At 39.1% G+C, this 19,672-nt stretch overlaps 1 protein-coding gene across 19 annotated transcripts in view; it reads right to left on the bottom strand.

The window, feature by feature from the left end:
• The window catches only part of FAM169A (family with sequence similarity 169 member A), a 75,582-nt gene extending 56,469 nt beyond the window's left edge, over positions 1–19,113 (bottom strand). For 9 of the 19 annotated variants that reach the window (XM_002744860.6, XM_078365346.1, XM_078365352.1 and 6 more), the window contains exon 1: positions 18,266–18,505. Coding sequence is in view for 6 of the 19 variants with exons in the window: in XM_078365341.1 (XP_078221467.1) it covers positions 17,801–17,986 (186 nt within the window). In the remaining 13 variants the exon portion in view is untranslated. Of the gene's footprint in view, positions 1–238; positions 305–17,800; positions 18,080–18,265; positions 18,506–18,847 lie in introns of those variants that run through there. The other 10 variants (XM_008991936.5, XM_078365342.1, XM_078365354.1 and 7 more) reach the window with 3 other exon arrangements.
• Positions 19,114–19,672: the final 559 nt, after the last annotated feature.

Genomic DNA, 19,672 nt, shown 5'->3' with positions numbered 1-19,672 from the left:
GAGTATTCTGGTTACTCTTGAAAATTTCCATGAGAAGGCGAGGCACAGTGGCTCATGCCTGTAATCCCAGCACTTTGGGAGGCCAAGGAGGATGGATCACTTGAGCTGAGAAGATTGAGACCAGCCTCGGCAACATAGTGAAACCTTGGCTCTATAAAAAAAATAAAAATAAATTAGCTGGGTATGGTGGCATAGACTATAATCCCAGCTAGTAGGGAGGCTGAGGTTAGAGAATTACCTGAACCCAGGAGTTCAACCATACAGTGAACTGTGATCGTGCCAGCCTGGGAAACACAGTGGGACCCTGTCTCCAAAAAAAAAAAAAAATTTCCATAGTAAAAAGTTAAATAAAAAATAAACTTATGATCTACATCAAATACTAAGCTATTAGTTCTTAAAAGGAGTATAAACAAAGCTAGTATAGAACATGTTGTTTTAAAAGTTACCTAGTTTGTATTTACCCAATAACCTCTTCAATTTTTATTTTTAAAAGTTTTATAAAGAGAAAGGCAGAAGATCAACTAAAAGTTACTTTCCTTTTTGAAACAACCTTCGAACTTATTTTATCACGAAAGTATTAGAAGGCAAGAAACTCAAAATCTAATGGAAATATGAGATAAACACCAAGAAAAAGGAGACAGGATTGACACACACAGTAACAGTTATATATAATTGAGTATGTTTTCCTGAATTTTGAAGGTACATTGATGATAGAGAAAACTATTTTTACCCTAACCTGAAATTTAGGTCCTAAGGATTTTAAAACTTGATGTACATACAGTTGGGAACCTAATTTTATATAAATATGTATTTTTTTTTAATCAAATTGATTTTTAAAAATCAAAACCTAGGGGCCGGGCGCAGTGGCTCAAGCCTGTAATCCCAGCATTTTGGGAGGCCGAGGTGGGTGGATCATGAGGTCAAGAGATTGAGACCATCCTGGTCAACAAGGTGAAACACCGTCTCTACTAAAAATACAAAAATTAGCTGGGCATGGTGGTGCACGCCTGTAGTCCCAGCTACTCGGGAGGCTGAGGCAGGAGAATTGCTTGAACCCAGAGGGCGGAGGTTGCGGTGAGCCGAGATCGTGCCATTGCACTCCAGTCTGGGTAACAACAGCGAAACTCCGTCTTAAAAAAAAAAAAAAAAAATCAAAACCTAAAAATACAAAGTACAAATTCAGTTCAACTGTTAGTAAATATAAATGTCTAAATTAAAGAGAAGGCAAGAAAATGTGTGAAACGATTTAGGAGTAATACCAGAAGATTTCCAGCCAACTTTGAAAAAGCCTATGAATTTCAAAAGACATAACCAGGAGCTTATGCACATAATATATTATAGTTAGAAAAGGACCACAAAATAAAACAGCAGCTCTACTGCGAAAGAAGCTTCTTTGTTAGCTTGGGCAAATCTTTGTATTTCTATCAAATTTAATATGTAAAAGCAAACTAAGGAAATATATGTTTTATAGTCTAATCTAACAATTTCAATGAAGGTTAAAATTTTAGATGAAATTATAAATACAAAACAAATGGTCAATAGTGGATGAAAGAAGTATGACTAGGAAAACAACGTATTAATTGTTTTTCTTTTCTTATAGACAAGACCCCAAATATCAAATATCCAAGTAACTGTATCAAAGACTCAAATATCCAAGCAAAGCATTGAGACATTTATTATACAATATCATTGACCTGATGAGGCTCAAGAGGATTAATGTCATAGTATTCCCCTTAAATAAATTCAAAAGATTCTCTTGAATATTAGCTACCAAAACAAAGTATAGATAAAACACATTTAAAATTTTCATTTACTCAGAATAACTGTAATCTGAAGCATGAAACGTATTTGAAGACTGCTGCCAGAAACTTTGTCTATAAAAGCATAATTAATCACAACCATATAAAAATAGTATGGCAGCATAAAGAATACAAAATGGACATTAGAGTTTGATAGGGCCGGACACGATGGCGTAAGACTGTAATCCCAGCACTTTGGGAGGCCAACGGGGGAGGATCATGAGGTAAGGAGTTCTAGACCATCCTGGCCAGCATGGTGAAACCCTGTCTCTATGATAAATAAAAAAATTAGCCAAGTGTGGTGCTGGGGGCCTGTAGTCCCAGCTACTTGGGAGGCTGAGGCAGGAGAATTGCTTGAACCTGGGAGGTTGAGGTTGTAGTGAGACAAGATCGCGCTACTGCACTCCACCAGCCTGGTGCCTGCTGACGGAGCAAGACTCTTGTCTCCAAAAAAAAAAGTTAGATGGAACAGCAAGTTCACAAGTGAGTTCTTTTTTGCCCACTGTTACTATGATATTATAGTTCTTAAAATAGTTTAAATGCTAATTTCATATTTAAAATTCTAAATATGCATTTTATTTTAGTTTTATGATTGAAAAGGAGAAAATTCTATTAAATAAGCAAAGCAGGTCATCTAAATAAAGAACCCAATGGCGTAACACCAAATCAGAGAACTTTAGAGTAGCAAATAGTCTTAGAAGTCTTGGCCTCAGCCTCCCAAGTAGCTAAGACCACAAGTACACACCATCACACTCAGCTAATTTAAATTTTGTACAGATGAGGTCTCCCCAGGTTGCCCAAGCTGGTCTCAAACTCCTGGGTTCAAGTGATCCTTCTGCCTTGGCCTCCCTAAGCACTGGGATCAAAGGTGTAAGCCACTGTGCACAGCCCTAACAGGCTTTAGGTAAGAGTGGTGTACAGGCCCACCCTACTAGGTCATGTCAGGGGTGAGAATGGAACACAGAACAGGTGTCCCTAACTCCACACATCTTTCCTCTATCCCAGTGTTGCTCAAACCTCAATAATTTGCATACAACTGTCAACATTTTTCTCGGTGTCACATTCCTACACCACTATCTAACAGTTTTCTCAATTCACTTTTTAAAATAACCAACTTGCACTTGTCTCATCCCATTCCTGCTCCCCCTTTTATAATTGTGGTAAAACATACATACCCAAATTTACCATTTTAACCATTTTTAAGTATACGATTCAGTTGCAGTATACTCACAACGTTGTGCAACCAGCACCACTATCCATTTCCAGAACTTTTTCACCACCCAAACACAGTCTGTATCCATTAAACAATAACTCCATTTTGTCCTCCCAGCAGCCCCTGGTAACCTCTATTTTACTTTCTGTCCACGAATTTGACTATTCTAGGAACATTTTAAGTGAAATTATAGAATAAATGTCCTTTCGTGTCAAGTTTATGCCACTGTGCGTAACGGTCACAAGGTTCATCCATGTTGTAGCACGTATCAGAATCTCAACTCACTTTTGTAGAAATATTTTATTAACCCTAAACTATGAAGACTTAAGAAACCTTCCATTTCATGTGGGTACAACAATAAAGAAAAAAATTAAGACCTATGAAACCACCAATTTGATATATTAGATCATACATTTTCCTAATCAGCATTAAATATCTATAATTTAAATGTGCATCTGAATATAATCTAAAATCATCTACCAAATCACCAGTAGTATGTCAGCACCTTAGAAAACACAGAACTATTCAAAAAGACACTACTATAGATCAAAGGCAAGTAGAACATCACTAAAGTGTGAAAACAGAAATTAGTGACTCTTCTTAAAACTTTTTTAAGTTTTTTTAACAGAAAAAATAATTTCTTGGCTTATTGTTATTATTGTCAAAGATTTTTTTTAATACACAAAATGTTATTTAAATATAAAACAACCCTGTGTCCCAGAGTCTGACAATTTAGATACACTGAAATTTGCATACCAAGGAGCACCAGGGGAGAAACTTCTTAGATGATGTGATTTCTGAACAGTTTAAAAACAATTGTATCTGGGCCAGGCACGGTAGCTCACGCCTGTAATCCTAGCACTTTGGGAATCCAAGGCAGGTGGATCCTCTGAAGTCGGGAATTCGAGACCAGCCTGGCCAACAGGGTGAGAAACCCCATCTCTACTAAAAATACAAAAAAGTTAGCTGGGTATGGTGGCACATGCCTGTAATTCCAACTACTTGGGAGGCTGAGGCAGGAGAATGGCTTGAACCCAGGAGGCAGAGGTTGCAGTGAACCAAGATCACACCACTGCACGTCAGCATAGGCAATAAAGTGAGACTCCCTCTCAAAAAAAAATACAAATAAAAACAACTGTATATGTCATAGCTTTTAATATGAAAAAAACTGGAAAATACTTCCCTAATTCCAAAGGCCCAGACACACATACACCCATACCTCTCTCCTAAAATATTTTTGTGTTTGCAAATCTGTTCTTAAATCTATTACTTTTGTAATCAGTCTTTCTCAATGATAAATTTTATTTAAATTTAAAGGAAGATAAAAGAATTAGAAATTATTATTATAAATCAGTAACAGCAGCAGGTAATATTTACTAGAAATATCCCTTTACCAGGCTTTAGAGAGACTGTCACATTTACTATATAACAAGGTACTCTTTTTTTTTTTGCTCTCCCCACCCCCACCCCACCAAGGTACTCTTATCTGCCCCATTTAATAGCTGAAGAAACAGTTTTGGAGTTCAAGAGACTTGACTAATATCACACCACTAGTGAAGCTAGAGAAAAATTAACTCAGGCAGTTAGGTATAGTTTTAAATATATTATTTTTATTAAATATGCAAAATCAAATCAAGTATTTGTAATGGTTACATAACATTTTCTTTTATAAAAGATAATTACATTATTAAATATTCAATTCATGTATTACAATAGAAAGAGCACTAACTAGAATTGAAATTTTATGACGTGGGCTCTGGGGTTGGCTCTGCCACTGACTAGCTTTATGACCAGAGGCAAGTTACTTACCCTCTTTAGGCTTCTGCACTCTCATTGGTAACGTGATGCAACTGGACAGGATGATCCTAAAGACCTTTTCACCTCTAAATACTTAGAATTTTTTTTGAGTCTTGGTTAATTTAAGACTATGTAAATTACTAGTCTCCCAGTGGTTCTACTACTACAGTTTAGAGGCAGGGGAAGGGTGGTAAAGTTCCAGGGAGAAATACAGGTTGCTATGATAAATCCCTCACTTCCCTCTCTTTTTTGTTGTTTTTAAGCTTCTGTTCTATGTTACATAACTGGAAAGCTATCAGATCAAATTATGTCAAGTACTTTATGCTCTGTCCATGAGATAAACCAAAAGGCCTAACTAGATTCTACATGAATGAGAAAGCTTAATGTAGCCTTAAGTGAACTCATCAAAAAACTGACACAAAATGGACAGCGAAGTGTAAAAAGTGTCCGAACTAATTTACAAATTAAGCAAATGGTATGCTCATTAATCCTGGGTAAGCTGTATAAAAACATAATACCAAGACCTCTTATATAAGAAATCTAAGATCATCAGCATCTGCTATATTGTATCTACCTTTTAACAATTCCTTTTTCCCAAAAAAAATTATGTATTTAAAAGAATGAATGCCCCTAAGAAGAGAAGCATGAGAAGAGTTAGAAAACAAAGTATTACTGTGATTTTTTTTAATCCATTTATTGTTGATTACTAGATGTCAACTATATTCTGAAAAGAGGGGGACATATTCTACGTGTTCAGCTCATAAGTTATTTCATGATTCCTATAGGTTACTGCTATTATTTGGGGGCTTTGCAAGGAGAGGCAGATCCAAAAACATGTACACTTTAGAGCTGAAAAAATTCTCAGGGAAAAAAATAATTACCTCAGCCAATCCAAGTCAGGATCCTACCTCTCACAATCGTCTCTCCAACCAAGAATAGGTTAGGTATCCAGGCAACACAATCAGCAATGCTCTCAACCTTACTTCTGAACCTTATGATGGTTCCTCTCTTGATTCCACCCTTTTCTGTTTTCTAACATCATTTCCCTCCCTAATCAACCTTGGCCCTGTACTACATCAGCTCAACTAATCCCTTTAGCTTACTTACCTTTTCTTCCATCGTTCCTGTGCTACACAAGGTCCTAAATCCTAGATTCCTCTCACCACTCAGCTTTTTCTACTATGAAAGCAGAGTTTTTGAATATGTCAAAAATAACTGCTACAAGTATCAAAATCTCAAATGAGCCTCAACACTGTTCAGCAATCCTTTTCTGCTTTCTGGGAAAGTAAAATCATTTAATTATGTATGGATTAGGACTGCCTATAAATTAGGTAATGGAGCAGGAAGCTTGAATGGGATTCATACCTGTTGGCTCTTATTTCAAGTAGCTATTCTGAACACTTCATATGTATTCCCTGATGTAGCTTTTATCAAAAACTCATGAAGTAGGTGCTTAATTCTCTTCACTTTGCCAAAAAGGAAACAAAGACACAAAGTGGCTGAGTAACTTGTTCAAGGGCACATTACTAGTAAGCAGCAGACCTACTATTTGGACCTGGCAGTCCAACCCCAATGTCTTTTTTCCATCACATTGGTATGCCTGAAAGCATAGCATCTCGGGCTGCCCTAAGACAGCTAAAGATTGCTTAATATAGGTCAGGGAAAGTCTTCCAAGTGTGCTTTCCAACTCAAGGTTTAATTCTCCCTTCATGTACAGGAAAATGCTCCTAGATAAGAAATCATTTAAGCATGAAGGTACTGTATATTTGGTATTGTTTAGGCCTTCAAAAGCAAAATCCAGTTATATGGCAAAGGATTTTGAGAGTATTATAAAATACTGGTTAAAAGAGTGTGTTCTTGAGCCAAACTAACAGGATTACTAGCTGTGTAACTACGGGTAAATTACCTGAACATACAGAATACATAGAGGAAAAGTCCTTCTGGCTGAGAAAGGAACAAACTGATGCAACTAGTAACTGATTATCAATCAAAACTTTTGCATCTAAAAAGAAAAAAATCAGAGCCAAATTATAACCAGTATGACTTATACAATCTAATACCTTAATACAGACAAATAATGCAATGGTGTTTTTAAAAAACTAAGATAAAATAAACAAAGCACATGAATAGAGAATTCAAAAAACAGGAAAAACACACATCAAAAACGCTCAATTTCTCTTTTTTTTAAAAAGAAGAAATGCCTACTTGCATTAGTTTTTGGCTTTGTTTTCATTTGTTTTTAGAGACAGGATCTCCCTCTGTCACCGAGGCTGGAGTGCAGTGGCATGATCATAGCTCACTATAGCCACAAACTTCTGGGCTCAACAAGCCTCCTGAATGGCTAGGACTACAGGCATATGCCACCACACCCAGCTAAATTTTTTAAATATATTAATATGTTTGTACAGCAAAGTCTGGAAGGATACATTATACTGTTAACAGTAGTTACTCCTAGTAAGGTGAAGGAAGAAGAGAGAGGGCCCCAAGAGAGTAAACACAAGAGGAATAAAGTCACTCCCCTTAGGGCCTCCTTCCTCCAGTAGCTCACTTTGTAGTACAGTCTCTCTTGGATATATGTGATAGGCAAAATTTGGGTTACATGCCTCTATCCGAATTCCAAGGGAGACAGAATACGAATTTGTAGTGTTCATATTCTTTCATGAATAATATGAAATAATTCATATTATTTCAAAGATGCTCAATAGTTGGAACACAAAATACACACTGAATTACCACATCCAGGAATGAATGACAAATCATTATCTTACCTATATTATATGAGCAGGATATAGAGAATGTTACTTACATGCCTCAAAACATTTGCAAAAGTCTAAAGATAAATTAACAGATGATATTTAAGACAGACAGAAATAGAAATCGGCTTCTAATTGTCAGGTGTGATGGCTCACGCCTGTAATCCCAGCACTTTGGGAGGCCGAGGCAGGCAGATAACCTGAGGTCAGGACTTCGAGACCAGCCCGGCCAACATGGTAAAACGCTGTCTCTATTAAAAAAAAAGAAATCGGCCTGCAATTGAAGCTTCCACATGACCCTACTACATACATACATACATACCCAACTACAGTAAAGAAAATAATACATTTGCCTGTGGAATGTGTCAGCAACTCTGGTACCTCACAACCTAGACTACTAAACATTGTTTATAAAGACATAAAGCTCAGAAAAGATAAAGTAAGAACTACTCAAATTAATAAATCATAAACTTGTGTCCATTTCAACACTAACAATATAAAATTTCTTATATTATACCTGGCTTCTCTACCACGAATCTGACTATACAGGGGCTTTATTAAAGTTAACAAGGGTTGGACATAGTAAACCTCAAGGATACAACCAATTTTTAAAAACAGGAGTCTAAATTATATGTTTATGGTTGTGGATATTTTTAATATAAAATTAAATTATATAATATAAAATTATAATATATATTTTTAATTTTTAATATAAAATTTTATATAATATGAAATATATTTTAATATAAAATTAATTAAGCCTCATTAACCTGCTCATGCTACTCTCTGGCAAACTCAGGTGGGCTTATTTACCCAGATTCAGTACAATTCTTACCTCCCAGGCCCATGGGAAGAAGGGACAAGAGACAGTAGTCTTATCTAACTTCAAAACGTATTTACTAAATAAATGAATGACTGAATAAAAGTTTGTATGCATAAACCACACACTGGTGCTAGGAGGAAGAAGAGCTGCCACAGATGAACAAAGACATGCTCCTAGATAAAAACAGATGGCCTTTGAACAGGCAGATAGTAGGGAAGGCCCTCAAAAAGAATATGCTGAATGGATGACTTAAAGTACACCTAGACTGGCAAGTAGTTGGATTCACCAGGAGAGTTAAGGTATATAAAGAGAAATGCTGGTGGAAATACTAGGAGACTAAATTAAGGACAGAACATAACAGGCCAAGAATCCCAAATTAAAGGGTTTAGACCATTGGGTATACAAGCAGCAGGCCATTAAGGGACCTTGGTCAAGGAAGAGAAATTCAAGGCTATGTTTTAAGACAAATTATCTGACAGCTACATACAGGTTGGATTGGTAAAAGAATTGAAGAGAGACAAGCTGAGGGACTGTTAAGTACCTTGTGCATAAATCTTTCAATGTACTTATCATATAACAATACATAACACATAATAATGAGGTTCATTTTTCTTCATCTGTCTCCTACCAGGCTCAGAACTCCAGAAAGAATCTACTTTTTCAGCACATGTAAAAATGAGGATGGGCCAAATGATCATTGATAGCCCTTCTAATTAATAACATATCTACAATTGATTACTTTCCTTCCAAGCACTTACAGCTTACCTAGAGATGGAAGCTAGGAAGAAAGGTCATAATTTACAAAAGGTATTTAATAACCTCAAAATATCATTTACAATCTGTTTTTAAACTCAGAATGTATTTTCTGATGATAACAAGCGAACCACCATTTACTGATTGCTTATCTTGCACCTTGCATTGTGTTGAAAGACTCTACATATCTCATTCCTCAAAATGATCCTATGCATCAGGTATTCCTATACACAATTTCTGAATGAGGAGCCTCAGATATGGACAGGTTAAGGAGGTTGCCCAAGTTCACACAGCTAGGAAGTGGCCAAGTCTAGCTCTGAGCCTAGGCAATGACCAGGTTTTAAGGTCAAGACAAAAGGCCAACATAATCCATGATGTGTCTAAGTGTAATGCAATCGTAATACAATCATAGAATATAACAACCAGGTTATTCAGTCACTCCTTAGGAGTTATATCTTTTTAAACCTGGCAATATAGTTTCTTCAGACTTTCTATATCTAATCACCATGACCCATCTTCTTCAGAATTTTTAAATGGTTACTACACAATAAAAACGAAACCAAGTGTTTCAAAGTTAAAAAAAAAAAATAGAAAACATATAAACTGACAAAGTAAAATACCTACTCAATATATCTTTTATTTTTTATTTTTGTGGGTACACAGCAGGTGTGTATATTTATGGGGTACATGAGGTATTTTGACCCAGGATACAATGCATAATCACATCAGGGTAAAAAATCACATACAGGTCAGGCACAGTGGCTCACACCTGTAATCCCAGCACTTTGGGAGGCCAAGATGGGCAGACCACCTGAGGTTAGGAAGGCAAAACTAGCTTGGCTTACATGGTGAAACCCCGTCTCTACTAAAAATACAAAAAATTAGCCAGGTATGGTGGCACACCTGTAGTCTTAGCTACTCAGGCGGCTGAGGCAGGAGAACTGCTTGATCCAGGGACGTGGAGGTTGCAGTGAGCCAAGACTGTACCACTGCGCTCCAACCTGGGTGACAGAGCGAGACACCATCTCAAAAATAATAATCACACCCATAACCTCAAGCATTTATCCTTTGTTATTTTAAAATACAGAATAAATTGTTGACTGTCAGAACCCTGTCGAGCTATCAAGTGCTAGATATTCTTCAATCTATGTTTTTGTACCCATTGACCAGATCCACTTTCCCTCACCACCTACTATGCTTCCCAGGGTTTGGTGACCATCACTCTACTCACTATCTCCATGAGTTTAATTGTTTTAATTTTTTTTTTACCTCACATAAACGAGAACATGCAAAGGTTGTCTTTCTGTGCCTGGATTATTTCACTTAATGATCTCAAGTTCCATCTATGTTGTTGCAAATGGTAAGATCTCATGCCTTTCTATGTCTGAATAGTACTCCATTATGTATATGGACCACATTTTCTTTATCCATTCATTTGTTGACTGACACTTAGGTTGCTTTCAAATCTTAGCTATTATGAACAATGCTGCAATAAACATGGGAGTGCAGAAATCTCTTTCGTATACTAATTTATCTCTTTCTTTTGGGTATATACCAAGCAGTGGTATATACCTGCTGGTACATATGGTAGCTCTATTTTTAGATTTTAAGGAACCTCTAAACTATTCTCCATAGTGGTATACTAATTTACATTCCCATCAACAGTGTATCCACCATCTTCTCCACATCCTCACCAGCATTCATTATTGCCTGTCTTTTGGATGAAAGCCATTTTAACTGGGGTGAGATGATATCTCACTGTAGTTTCTTTTGGTTAGTTTTTGGTTTTGTTTTTGAGACAGGGTCTGTTCTGTTGTCCAGGCTAGAGTGCAGTGGTGCAATCCCAGCTCACTGCAGCCTCAACCTCCTACGCTCAAGAGATCCTCCCACCTCAGCCTCCCCAGTAGCTGGGATCACAGACATGCACCATCACATTCAGCTAATTTTTTGGTATTTTTTTGTTGAGGTGGGGTTTCACCATGTTGCCCAGGCTGGTCTCGAATTCCTGAGCTCAAGCAATCTGCCCATCTCAGCCACTCAAAGCACTGAGATTACAGGCATAAGTCACCATGCCTGGCCTCACTGTAGTTTTGATTTCCATTCTGCTGATGATCAATGATGTAGAGTACCTTTTCATACACCTGTTTGCCATTTGTAGTCTTCTTTTAGAAAACATCTGCTCAGATCTTTGACCCATTTTTTAATTAGATTATTACATGTTTTCAACTGCTATGTTGCTTGAGCACCTTATATATTCTGATTATTAATGCCCTGTCAGAGAGACAGTTTGCAGATATTTTCTCACATTCTGTGGGTTGTCTCTTCACTTTGTTGTTTCCTTTGCTGTGCAGAAGATTTTAACTGGACATGATCCCACTTATACATTTCTGCTATGGTTGCCTGTCTTACAGGGGGTATTGCTCAAGCAATCTTTGCCCACTCCTACGCCCTGGAGAGTTTTCCCAATGTTTTATGTTAATAGTTTCATAGTTTGAGGTCTTAGATTCCAGTTTTCAATCCACGTGTATTTGGTTTTTGTATATGGCAAGAGGTATGGGTCTACTTTCATTCTTCTGCAAATGGATATCCAGTATTCCCAGCACCATTTACTGAAGAGACTATCATTTCCCCAATATGTTCTTGTCACCTTTGTCAACAATGAGCTCACTTTAGATGTACAGATTTATTTCTGGGTTTTGTATTCTGTTCCATTGGTCTATGTGTCTGCTTTTATGCTGGTACCATGCTGTTTTGATTACTACAGCTCTGTGGTATAATTTGAAGTCAGATAATGTGATTTCTCCAGTTGTGCTCTTTTTACTCAGGATAGCTTTGGCTATCCTGGATCTTTTGTGATTCCATCAACATTTTAGGATTTTTTTTTTCTATTTCTGTGAATAATGTCATTGGTACTTTGATAGAAATTGTATTGAACCTGTGGATTGCTTTGGGTAATATGGACATTTTAACAATATTGATTTTACCAACATATTGACATGGAACATCTTTCCATTTTTTGTGTCCTCTTCAATTTCTTGCATCAGTGTTTCATAGTTTTCATTGTTAACCTTTTACTTCCTTGGTTAAGTTTATTCCTAGGTATTTTATTTTATTTGTCTAAATATTTCTTTAATGAGTTACTCCAAAATAGAGCTGGGGAAAAATGAAATTCACTAAATTGCACTATAGTTTTTAAATTATCCATTGCTGAAGAACACAGAAAAATAAGACCTTGAGATTTAGATGATACTAGATTAAATATGAACCATAACTAAGTTTTTTTTTAAGTTAAGGTGAAATAACTTTTCCATCTAGGGATGGAAAAGTATCCCTGCATTTTTCACGGATCAGACACCAACAACGGTGTTTTATTCCCTTCCAAGGGAAGAGCAATTGAGCTCAAAAGTTTAAGACCAGCCTGGGAAACATGGAGAAACCCCATCTCCACAAAAAAAAAAAAAAAAAAAAAAAAAATTAACCAGCCATGGTAGCAAACACCTATAGTCCCAAGCCACACAAGAGGCTGAGGGAGAATGGCTTGAGCCCGGGAGGCAGAGGTTGCAGGGAGGTAGAGATTGCAGTGAGTCTAGACTAGACTGCACCACTGTACTCCAGCCAGGGCAACAGGGCCAGATCTTGTCTCAAAAAAGCTACCCTTAAAATAGTTGAAGAATTAATATGCAGATGAAAAGTTTAGAAGTTTAGACTTATTCCACATATCTGTACAGGGTAAAAGAACTGAGACGAACAACAATAAATTCTAGCCAAAATGAATTAATTACCGTGTGTGAAAACATGAACAGTCAACAGACTAGTCAAAGATGCTGTTTGTTACAGTCAGTATGTTTCAAACCAGAGAAAGGAGAAATTCTCTCTGCCCATCCTAAGTACCCTCACACACACAAGAACTTCCCTTTGGTCTATCCAAGCCAGTATGCTATTCTTTCAAACCACAGATGCTACTCAGATACAAAAAAGTTAGTATACTCCAAATGAAATTTATTCAGAAATCAGTTAATATTTCTTCTTCCATGGTTTGAAATTAATTTCAAGTATTTTAAAATACATATTATATTCTAAAGCCAAATATCAAGATGTCTAAAATTTGGGTACTTTGTGGAATACTACACAGTCAAAAAAAGAACAAAATCATGTCCTTTGCAGCAACATGGATGCATGAAGATGGAGGCTATAACCCTAAAGGAATTAACAAAGGAACAGAAACCAAATATCACATGTTCTCACTTATAAATGGAAGCTAAATGCTGAGTAAACATGGACACAAAGAGGGAACAACAGACACCAACAGACAGCAGGGCTTACTTGAAGGGAGAGGGTGGGAGAGGGTAAGGGTCAAAAAGCTACCTATCAAATACTATGCACACTACATCAGTGACTAAATCATTTATACACCAAACACCAGCAACACACAATTCACCCAACATGTAGCCTCTAAACCTAAAAGTTAAAAAAGAAAAAAGTAAAATAAAATGTAGGTACTTTTTGCTAAATTTAGCTATAGTTTCCACTCATGAGTATAAATAATTAACAGAGAACAGCACCATATCTAAAATTAGAAGATAGGCTCTTAGTTTGGGATCCACAAAAGCTATAAAGGGGCCTGACATGAATTATTTTCAATTTAAAAAAAAAAAAATAAGGCCGGGAGTGATGGCTCACGCCTGTAATCCCAACATTTTGGGAGGCCAAGGCACATGGATCACTGGAGGTCAGGAGTTCGAGATCAGCCTGGCCAACATGTTGAAACCCTGTTTCTACTAAAAACACAAAAATTAGCCAGGCATAGTGGTGGGTACCTGTAATCCCAGCTACTCAGGAGGCCGAGGCAGGAGAATCACTTGAACCTAGGAGGCAGAGGTTGCAGCGAGCCAAGATCGCACCACTGCACTCCAGCCTGGGCAACAGAGCAAGATTCCATCTCAAAAAAAAAAAAAAAGTTAATTTCTCTCCCTCTACAATCCTCTCTTCCTCCTCTCTTCACAGTTTGTTATCAAAGCAATCACCTACCCAGCTCTACACTAAAACCTGCTGAAGTCATCCTCCACTCAGTCATTCCTTTCCCTTAATACCACAAACTCTTCGTCATCATTAACAAAATTGGGTGGTATTATCATTATGCACATATCACATGTCAAGCAATGGGCTTTATATACTATTTCTGGTCATTTCAATAAGGTTGCAAGGTATGTCTCACACTCATTTTACAGCTAAAGAAGCCAAGCCTAAGTAACTGTCCTCCATTCACACAACCATGGCAGCAGAGCCCTGGTGCCCTGAGTTATATCCAGTATGTGTGACACTAAACTCTTTCCACCTCAAATACTGCCTTTCTACTTCAGCAGATGTGTCTCAACTCTAGTCCCTCCTCTGTCACCTCCACTGCCACAGCTTTGCTTCAAGGCCTTGCCAAGATTATAAGGGCTTGTTGCTTTTCTCCACTCTAGTCTAGCTTTTAAACTGCTATTGCAATGATCTTCCTAAAGAGAGAGAACCCCAGCATTTCTTCCTTCAAAAACCCATTAATGGTTCCCCAACACCATGAAGCAAAACTTACACACATCCACTCACAATCAGGCCCCCAACGCACCATGGGACCTGGGCCAGATCAACAGACTTCACTGTTTTCACAACAGGACCAGTTATAACGTTACGCTTTAGCATTTGCTGGGACTGACTGTCGTCATATCCCACATCCCAAAAACCTTCTGACAAGCTCTCACTCATCCATTGTTCAAAACCAAGTTCAACTGCCACCACCTTCCTAAAGCCCTTCCAGAGTCATTCACACAGAATGAATGGAGCCCCCCGCTGCATGCCCTATATACTTTGTTCAGCTCACTCACAGAATTACCTGCTTAATGTTTGTCCCACCTTTAAGACTGAATTTCTAGATTACTTTGCACATTCATGTTTTTGTATCCAGCCTAACACACATTACAAGGACTACTGTAATGAATCTCCCAATTTAAAATAATTCTATACCTTAAAAGTTACAAATAAAGTGGCAATATGGCACTTTTTTAAAAATGTAATTGCTAAATTTATTCCCAACTTGTATTTTTTAAAAATCTTTGTACAGTTAGACCCTAAAGAATTGTTAACGTTTAATCCACAATACTTCACTAAACTACAGACTCCGTGACAGTAAGGCCTGTTTGTGCCCTACAACACACAACAGACACTCACGTTTGTTGAATAAATGAAAGCTCTTTGTTTAGACTAAAACTAGCATCTTATTTGAACAGCTAGTAACTACAATGATATCAGAAAGAAAGAAAGAAAGAAAGAAAGAAAGAAAGAAAGAAAGAAAGAAAGAAAGAAAAGAAAAAGAAAAAAGGTGGAGTGGGGGGGATTTAGGTAAGTCACAAACTTTCTAGCCTAAAAAAAATAGGTTAGCATAGATTAGTAGTCCCCTATATACAGCACATAAACCTTAAGGTATTATATACCAGCTCTAAAACTCCATGAGTCTAATAAGTATTACAGGATGGATGTCTCTGATAAATTATTGGTTTTTCCCTTATTATCTTTAAATCATTATGCCTTTTCCTTAATAAATTCTATCTTGAGTGATTTTATTATCATTGCAATAATTGTGAAATACTCCTACCACCACTGAGGCATACCCAATTTAAAACTTAAATTTCAGGGCTAAATATACAAAAAATAATGGTGTGTAAAGAGAATATCATCTTAAACACAATTCCTTTTTTCCACTTAGAATCATAAAACCTTAGGGGAAGTAACGTATACAGAATCCTTGAGAGACACTGTTTGAATCTATAGAATACTCAACTCTTATATTCTAGTCACCTTTAAAAAGTAAATCTTATTGAATTTTTAGGCAGATGACTGAACATAATATGCTTAAGGCTTAAAACGGAGTATTTAGGGAGGAGATAACAGAGAAAAATATCAGGTTTTTCTTTTCAATTTCTCAACCATTGGTAAAATAATGCTCAAACTCTCATGCAACTTCAAAGATAAAAAGTACACCAAAGATCACTTCCAAACTGGAGTCAATTAAATACAATCTTACCAATTCAGGGAACTTCTCTGACTTGTATCAATGTAAAAGTGTAACAGTTGTGTTTGACACAGCGCTGTTATTTACTAGAAAAAAATAATCTCATTCCCCATAGGCGTAGGATAGGTCCAGACAGGTCCTCTGCAATCTCTAGCAGGCAATTTTTTTAACTTAATTCCCTAAACCAAGACTCATCTCTAAATATCCAAGCTTCTTCTCACCTCCATAATTCTCCCTATGGAACAAACATATCTTTAATGGGAACCATGATACTTCTGCCAAGGATGGTACACGATATAGAATCACTTGTTTGAAGACAAAATTAGTAGGAAAGGCTTCAACAAAACAGAAAATAAAAAGTTTAATAAGGAAGGTGACATGGAAATTTTACTCTCAAAAACAATTATTTTGTTTTCTCCAAATCAAAATCCTTTGATATATATTCTATCTTTATTAAATAAATGACACCATTTGTAATGATTTGAATACCATCTCAAAGGTCAGACTAATTTGACGCCTTTTAGAACCTAAAATCTACAGGTAAAACACATTAATTTATGGTCACTCATGTGAAAGGTCAACGTTGCTACTCACATAAGCTATTTCTAAGGACCCCAAATGGATCCTCATCATAAATTTAAGCAGAAAAGTCCACTATAATGGCTACAAGCTTTCTGTGAAAGACATCATGTTTTATCTTCGTTTGCGCTTCAAGTGTTACGACAAACGGACTAATCTCATTCCTAGCCTCCTTTCCTCCAAAACAAGCAAAACTGAAACACTAAAAATTTTAGTCTGGTCCATATTAGTTACTAAAAATCTTTCTTCTTGTAAACACTTCATAATAGGACAACAAGACGTAGTTTACAAAGATTATCTGTACATCCTATGTAAAAAATAAAAACGCGTGGCACACCAAACCCAGATCCACTTCGGTGAATTATTCCCTTCAGGGCCCAAATGTGTGCATTATGCAACAGCCAGCATTCCCGATTGTAATCCCTGTCTGTGATGCAATAACAAAATACAAATGGCTCCGGTATAATCTGCTCAGTTCTTAAGTAGTAATTCTTGAGGCGCCAACAAATTAAAACAAGAATTCCCAAATTCTCAGGAACTTTGAAAACAACAAATTGTGTCACAGTTCTGTGAGAATCACAATGAAAACTTTCTCTTCTAGGAATTTTTTAGAAATAACGTTCCTCCGGTCCCAACCTCCCTCAAAATCCTGACACACGTTTTAATTTACGTTGGGAATGGCTCTCCCAGAGGGAGAAGGTGACCAGCATCAGGTGGTTATCTTCGAATCCACCGGATACGATACCACACCGGTTCCCAGATACTAAAAAGCCAGTGAGATGCTTCATCTTTTCTCCCCAAGGACAGTCATGGGAGTCAGTGTAATCCAGACCCCCGGAGCCATAAACCACGCAGGGCTCAAGGCTTCACCTCCTGAGGCCCAGGCCTCTTGACAAATGGCATACAAGAGAGCTGAGAAAAGAATTAGGACAAAACTGCAACGACCTGTATTCTAGAGGAGGGAAAATCATACGATATCTATTCCAAAAGTAGTTACAGATAAAAGAAGGCGGTTAGAGCATCTCTGGAGGCCACCTGCTCGGGTGAACCGAGTCTAAACGCTGAAGTTCCACACCTCCCCGGGTCCGCGTCTCCCAGGCCAAAGCAATCAGCGCGCACGCCAAGGATCCTGGTGGAGAGAGGGCTAGGGGAGGGGGCGGCAAGCCGCAGCTTGGAACCGGCCCGCGGCAGAGGCGAGCGGAAAAGACCCAAGACCGGCATTCCCTCACAAAATGGTGGCGCCGAGGCAGAGGCGGGCGCACCTGGGGCCGCCACACGCCTCGGCGGGCCCTCGCAGATTGCCGCCAGCTGGACGCGCGCCCTGGGCCCTAGCGGCCCTCACTGGTCTGCGCCGGGCCCAGCCCGCAGGGGCCGCCCACAGCCGGCGGACCGGGTCGCAGCTCGGTGTCAGCGGGGCTATCGCCGGCGGGGACAGAGGGCCCGGCGCTGCCGCCTCGGCCTCACCCCGCGGTCCGCGCCCGGGATGGGGAGCGCACTCACCTCAGACGCGCCCCGGGTGCCGCTGGAAGAGACAGGGAAAGGAGGCGGAGCCGCGAGAATGAATGGAGCCGGCGGCTGCTCGCTGGCCACCTCCGGCCAGCCCGGGGCCGCACCGCTAGCGGCTGCCAAGGCGGGTGCGGCCACCCCCTGCTCTCCCCGAACTCCCAGCTCCTAGTCGCGGGTCGGCCGCGGCCCACCGTGCCCTCCGCCGACGTGACGCACTAGCGCCGCAGCGCCTACAGCCTTCGCTTCCGCCCAGCGCCCGCGCCCACCGCGAATCCCCCCGCCCGCCCGTGCTGCGCGGCCCCTCCTTGGCGCCGGGGACGCCGCCCTGCCTCCCGCCAGGCCCGGCTGTCAGACGCCGTCCCCGCAGGTGCGGGCTACGCCAGCCCTGGGGCGCCACACGACCCCTCGCCTCGCCACCCGCGCCCCCTCTCTCCGCCCCGGCCGCCGTCACCCGGCAGCGCCCAGCTCAGGACGATGGCCTGGTATTAAAGAGTGACCTTGGCTTAGATATAAAAATAGATGCGGTTAAGCCGCGGGGGCTACGACGCTGAATTTGCGTATTCCTTTAATGCCGACCTTCGCAGGATCCGGTTCGCACAGCCTGACGGAGTTCTCCAGCCCCGGGCAGGCACTCCTGAAATTTACCCAGGGTGGGCGCGGCCATCCTGGCCTCCGGACAGGGGTGCAGAGGGCGCGGGCGAGTACCACGGGCCTCCGTCCTGCCACCTCCATCCTAAACCTACTGCCACTTAGGGGCATGCCAGGAAGACTCGTGGGCTTCTTTCACAGCCTAGAGAAGCCCTAGAGCCCGTACTTTCATCTTGAGAAGTCAGGGAAATACCAAATTCCTGCGTTGACCTTTTCTCTTTCACTGTCTAACCGGTACCGACTAACCCTGACCTAGAAAGACAACAGGGTTCCATCCGGCTTTCCTCCCCTCCCTTTCCGAGCTCAATTCAACCGTCTTATGGCCTTTGCTAATAGCACACTCCTACTGTAAAAATTAGCCCTCCAGTATTTAAAACATAAGTTGTCATTAAAGTAATGCATATTGTAACCTAAATATACTAAATAAATGTATTGAAAAAACAATATTGTATGTAAATATTGTCAAGAATTTCTTTTACTCATCCCAGAACCATAGCATTATTTTCAGCTCATCCAGATAAGTTTGAAATTGCTTCTTTTATTCCTGAGAAATATTTAGCAATCACAATACCAACTTTTCACGAGTTTACTAATAATTAGCAAGATTAGCAAGATTTAAAAATACTTCAAAGAATACTTGTTGATATATTTGACCGTGATTTTTTTTTTTTACAAATAGACATTTGTGCCATATAAGAATCTATTGTGTTCCATTTCTATAATATTTAATTAACCAATATCTTGACTGTTGCA

Source organism: Callithrix jacchus, chromosome 2 (assembly GCF_049354715.1).
Source record: "Callithrix jacchus isolate 240 chromosome 2, calJac240_pri, whole genome shotgun sequence".
Taxonomy (NCBI): Eukaryota; Metazoa; Chordata; class Mammalia; order Primates; family Cebidae; genus Callithrix; species Callithrix jacchus.
The sequence above is the reverse complement of the archived record's forward strand: the minus strand, read 5'-3'. Positions and strand labels throughout refer to the sequence as shown.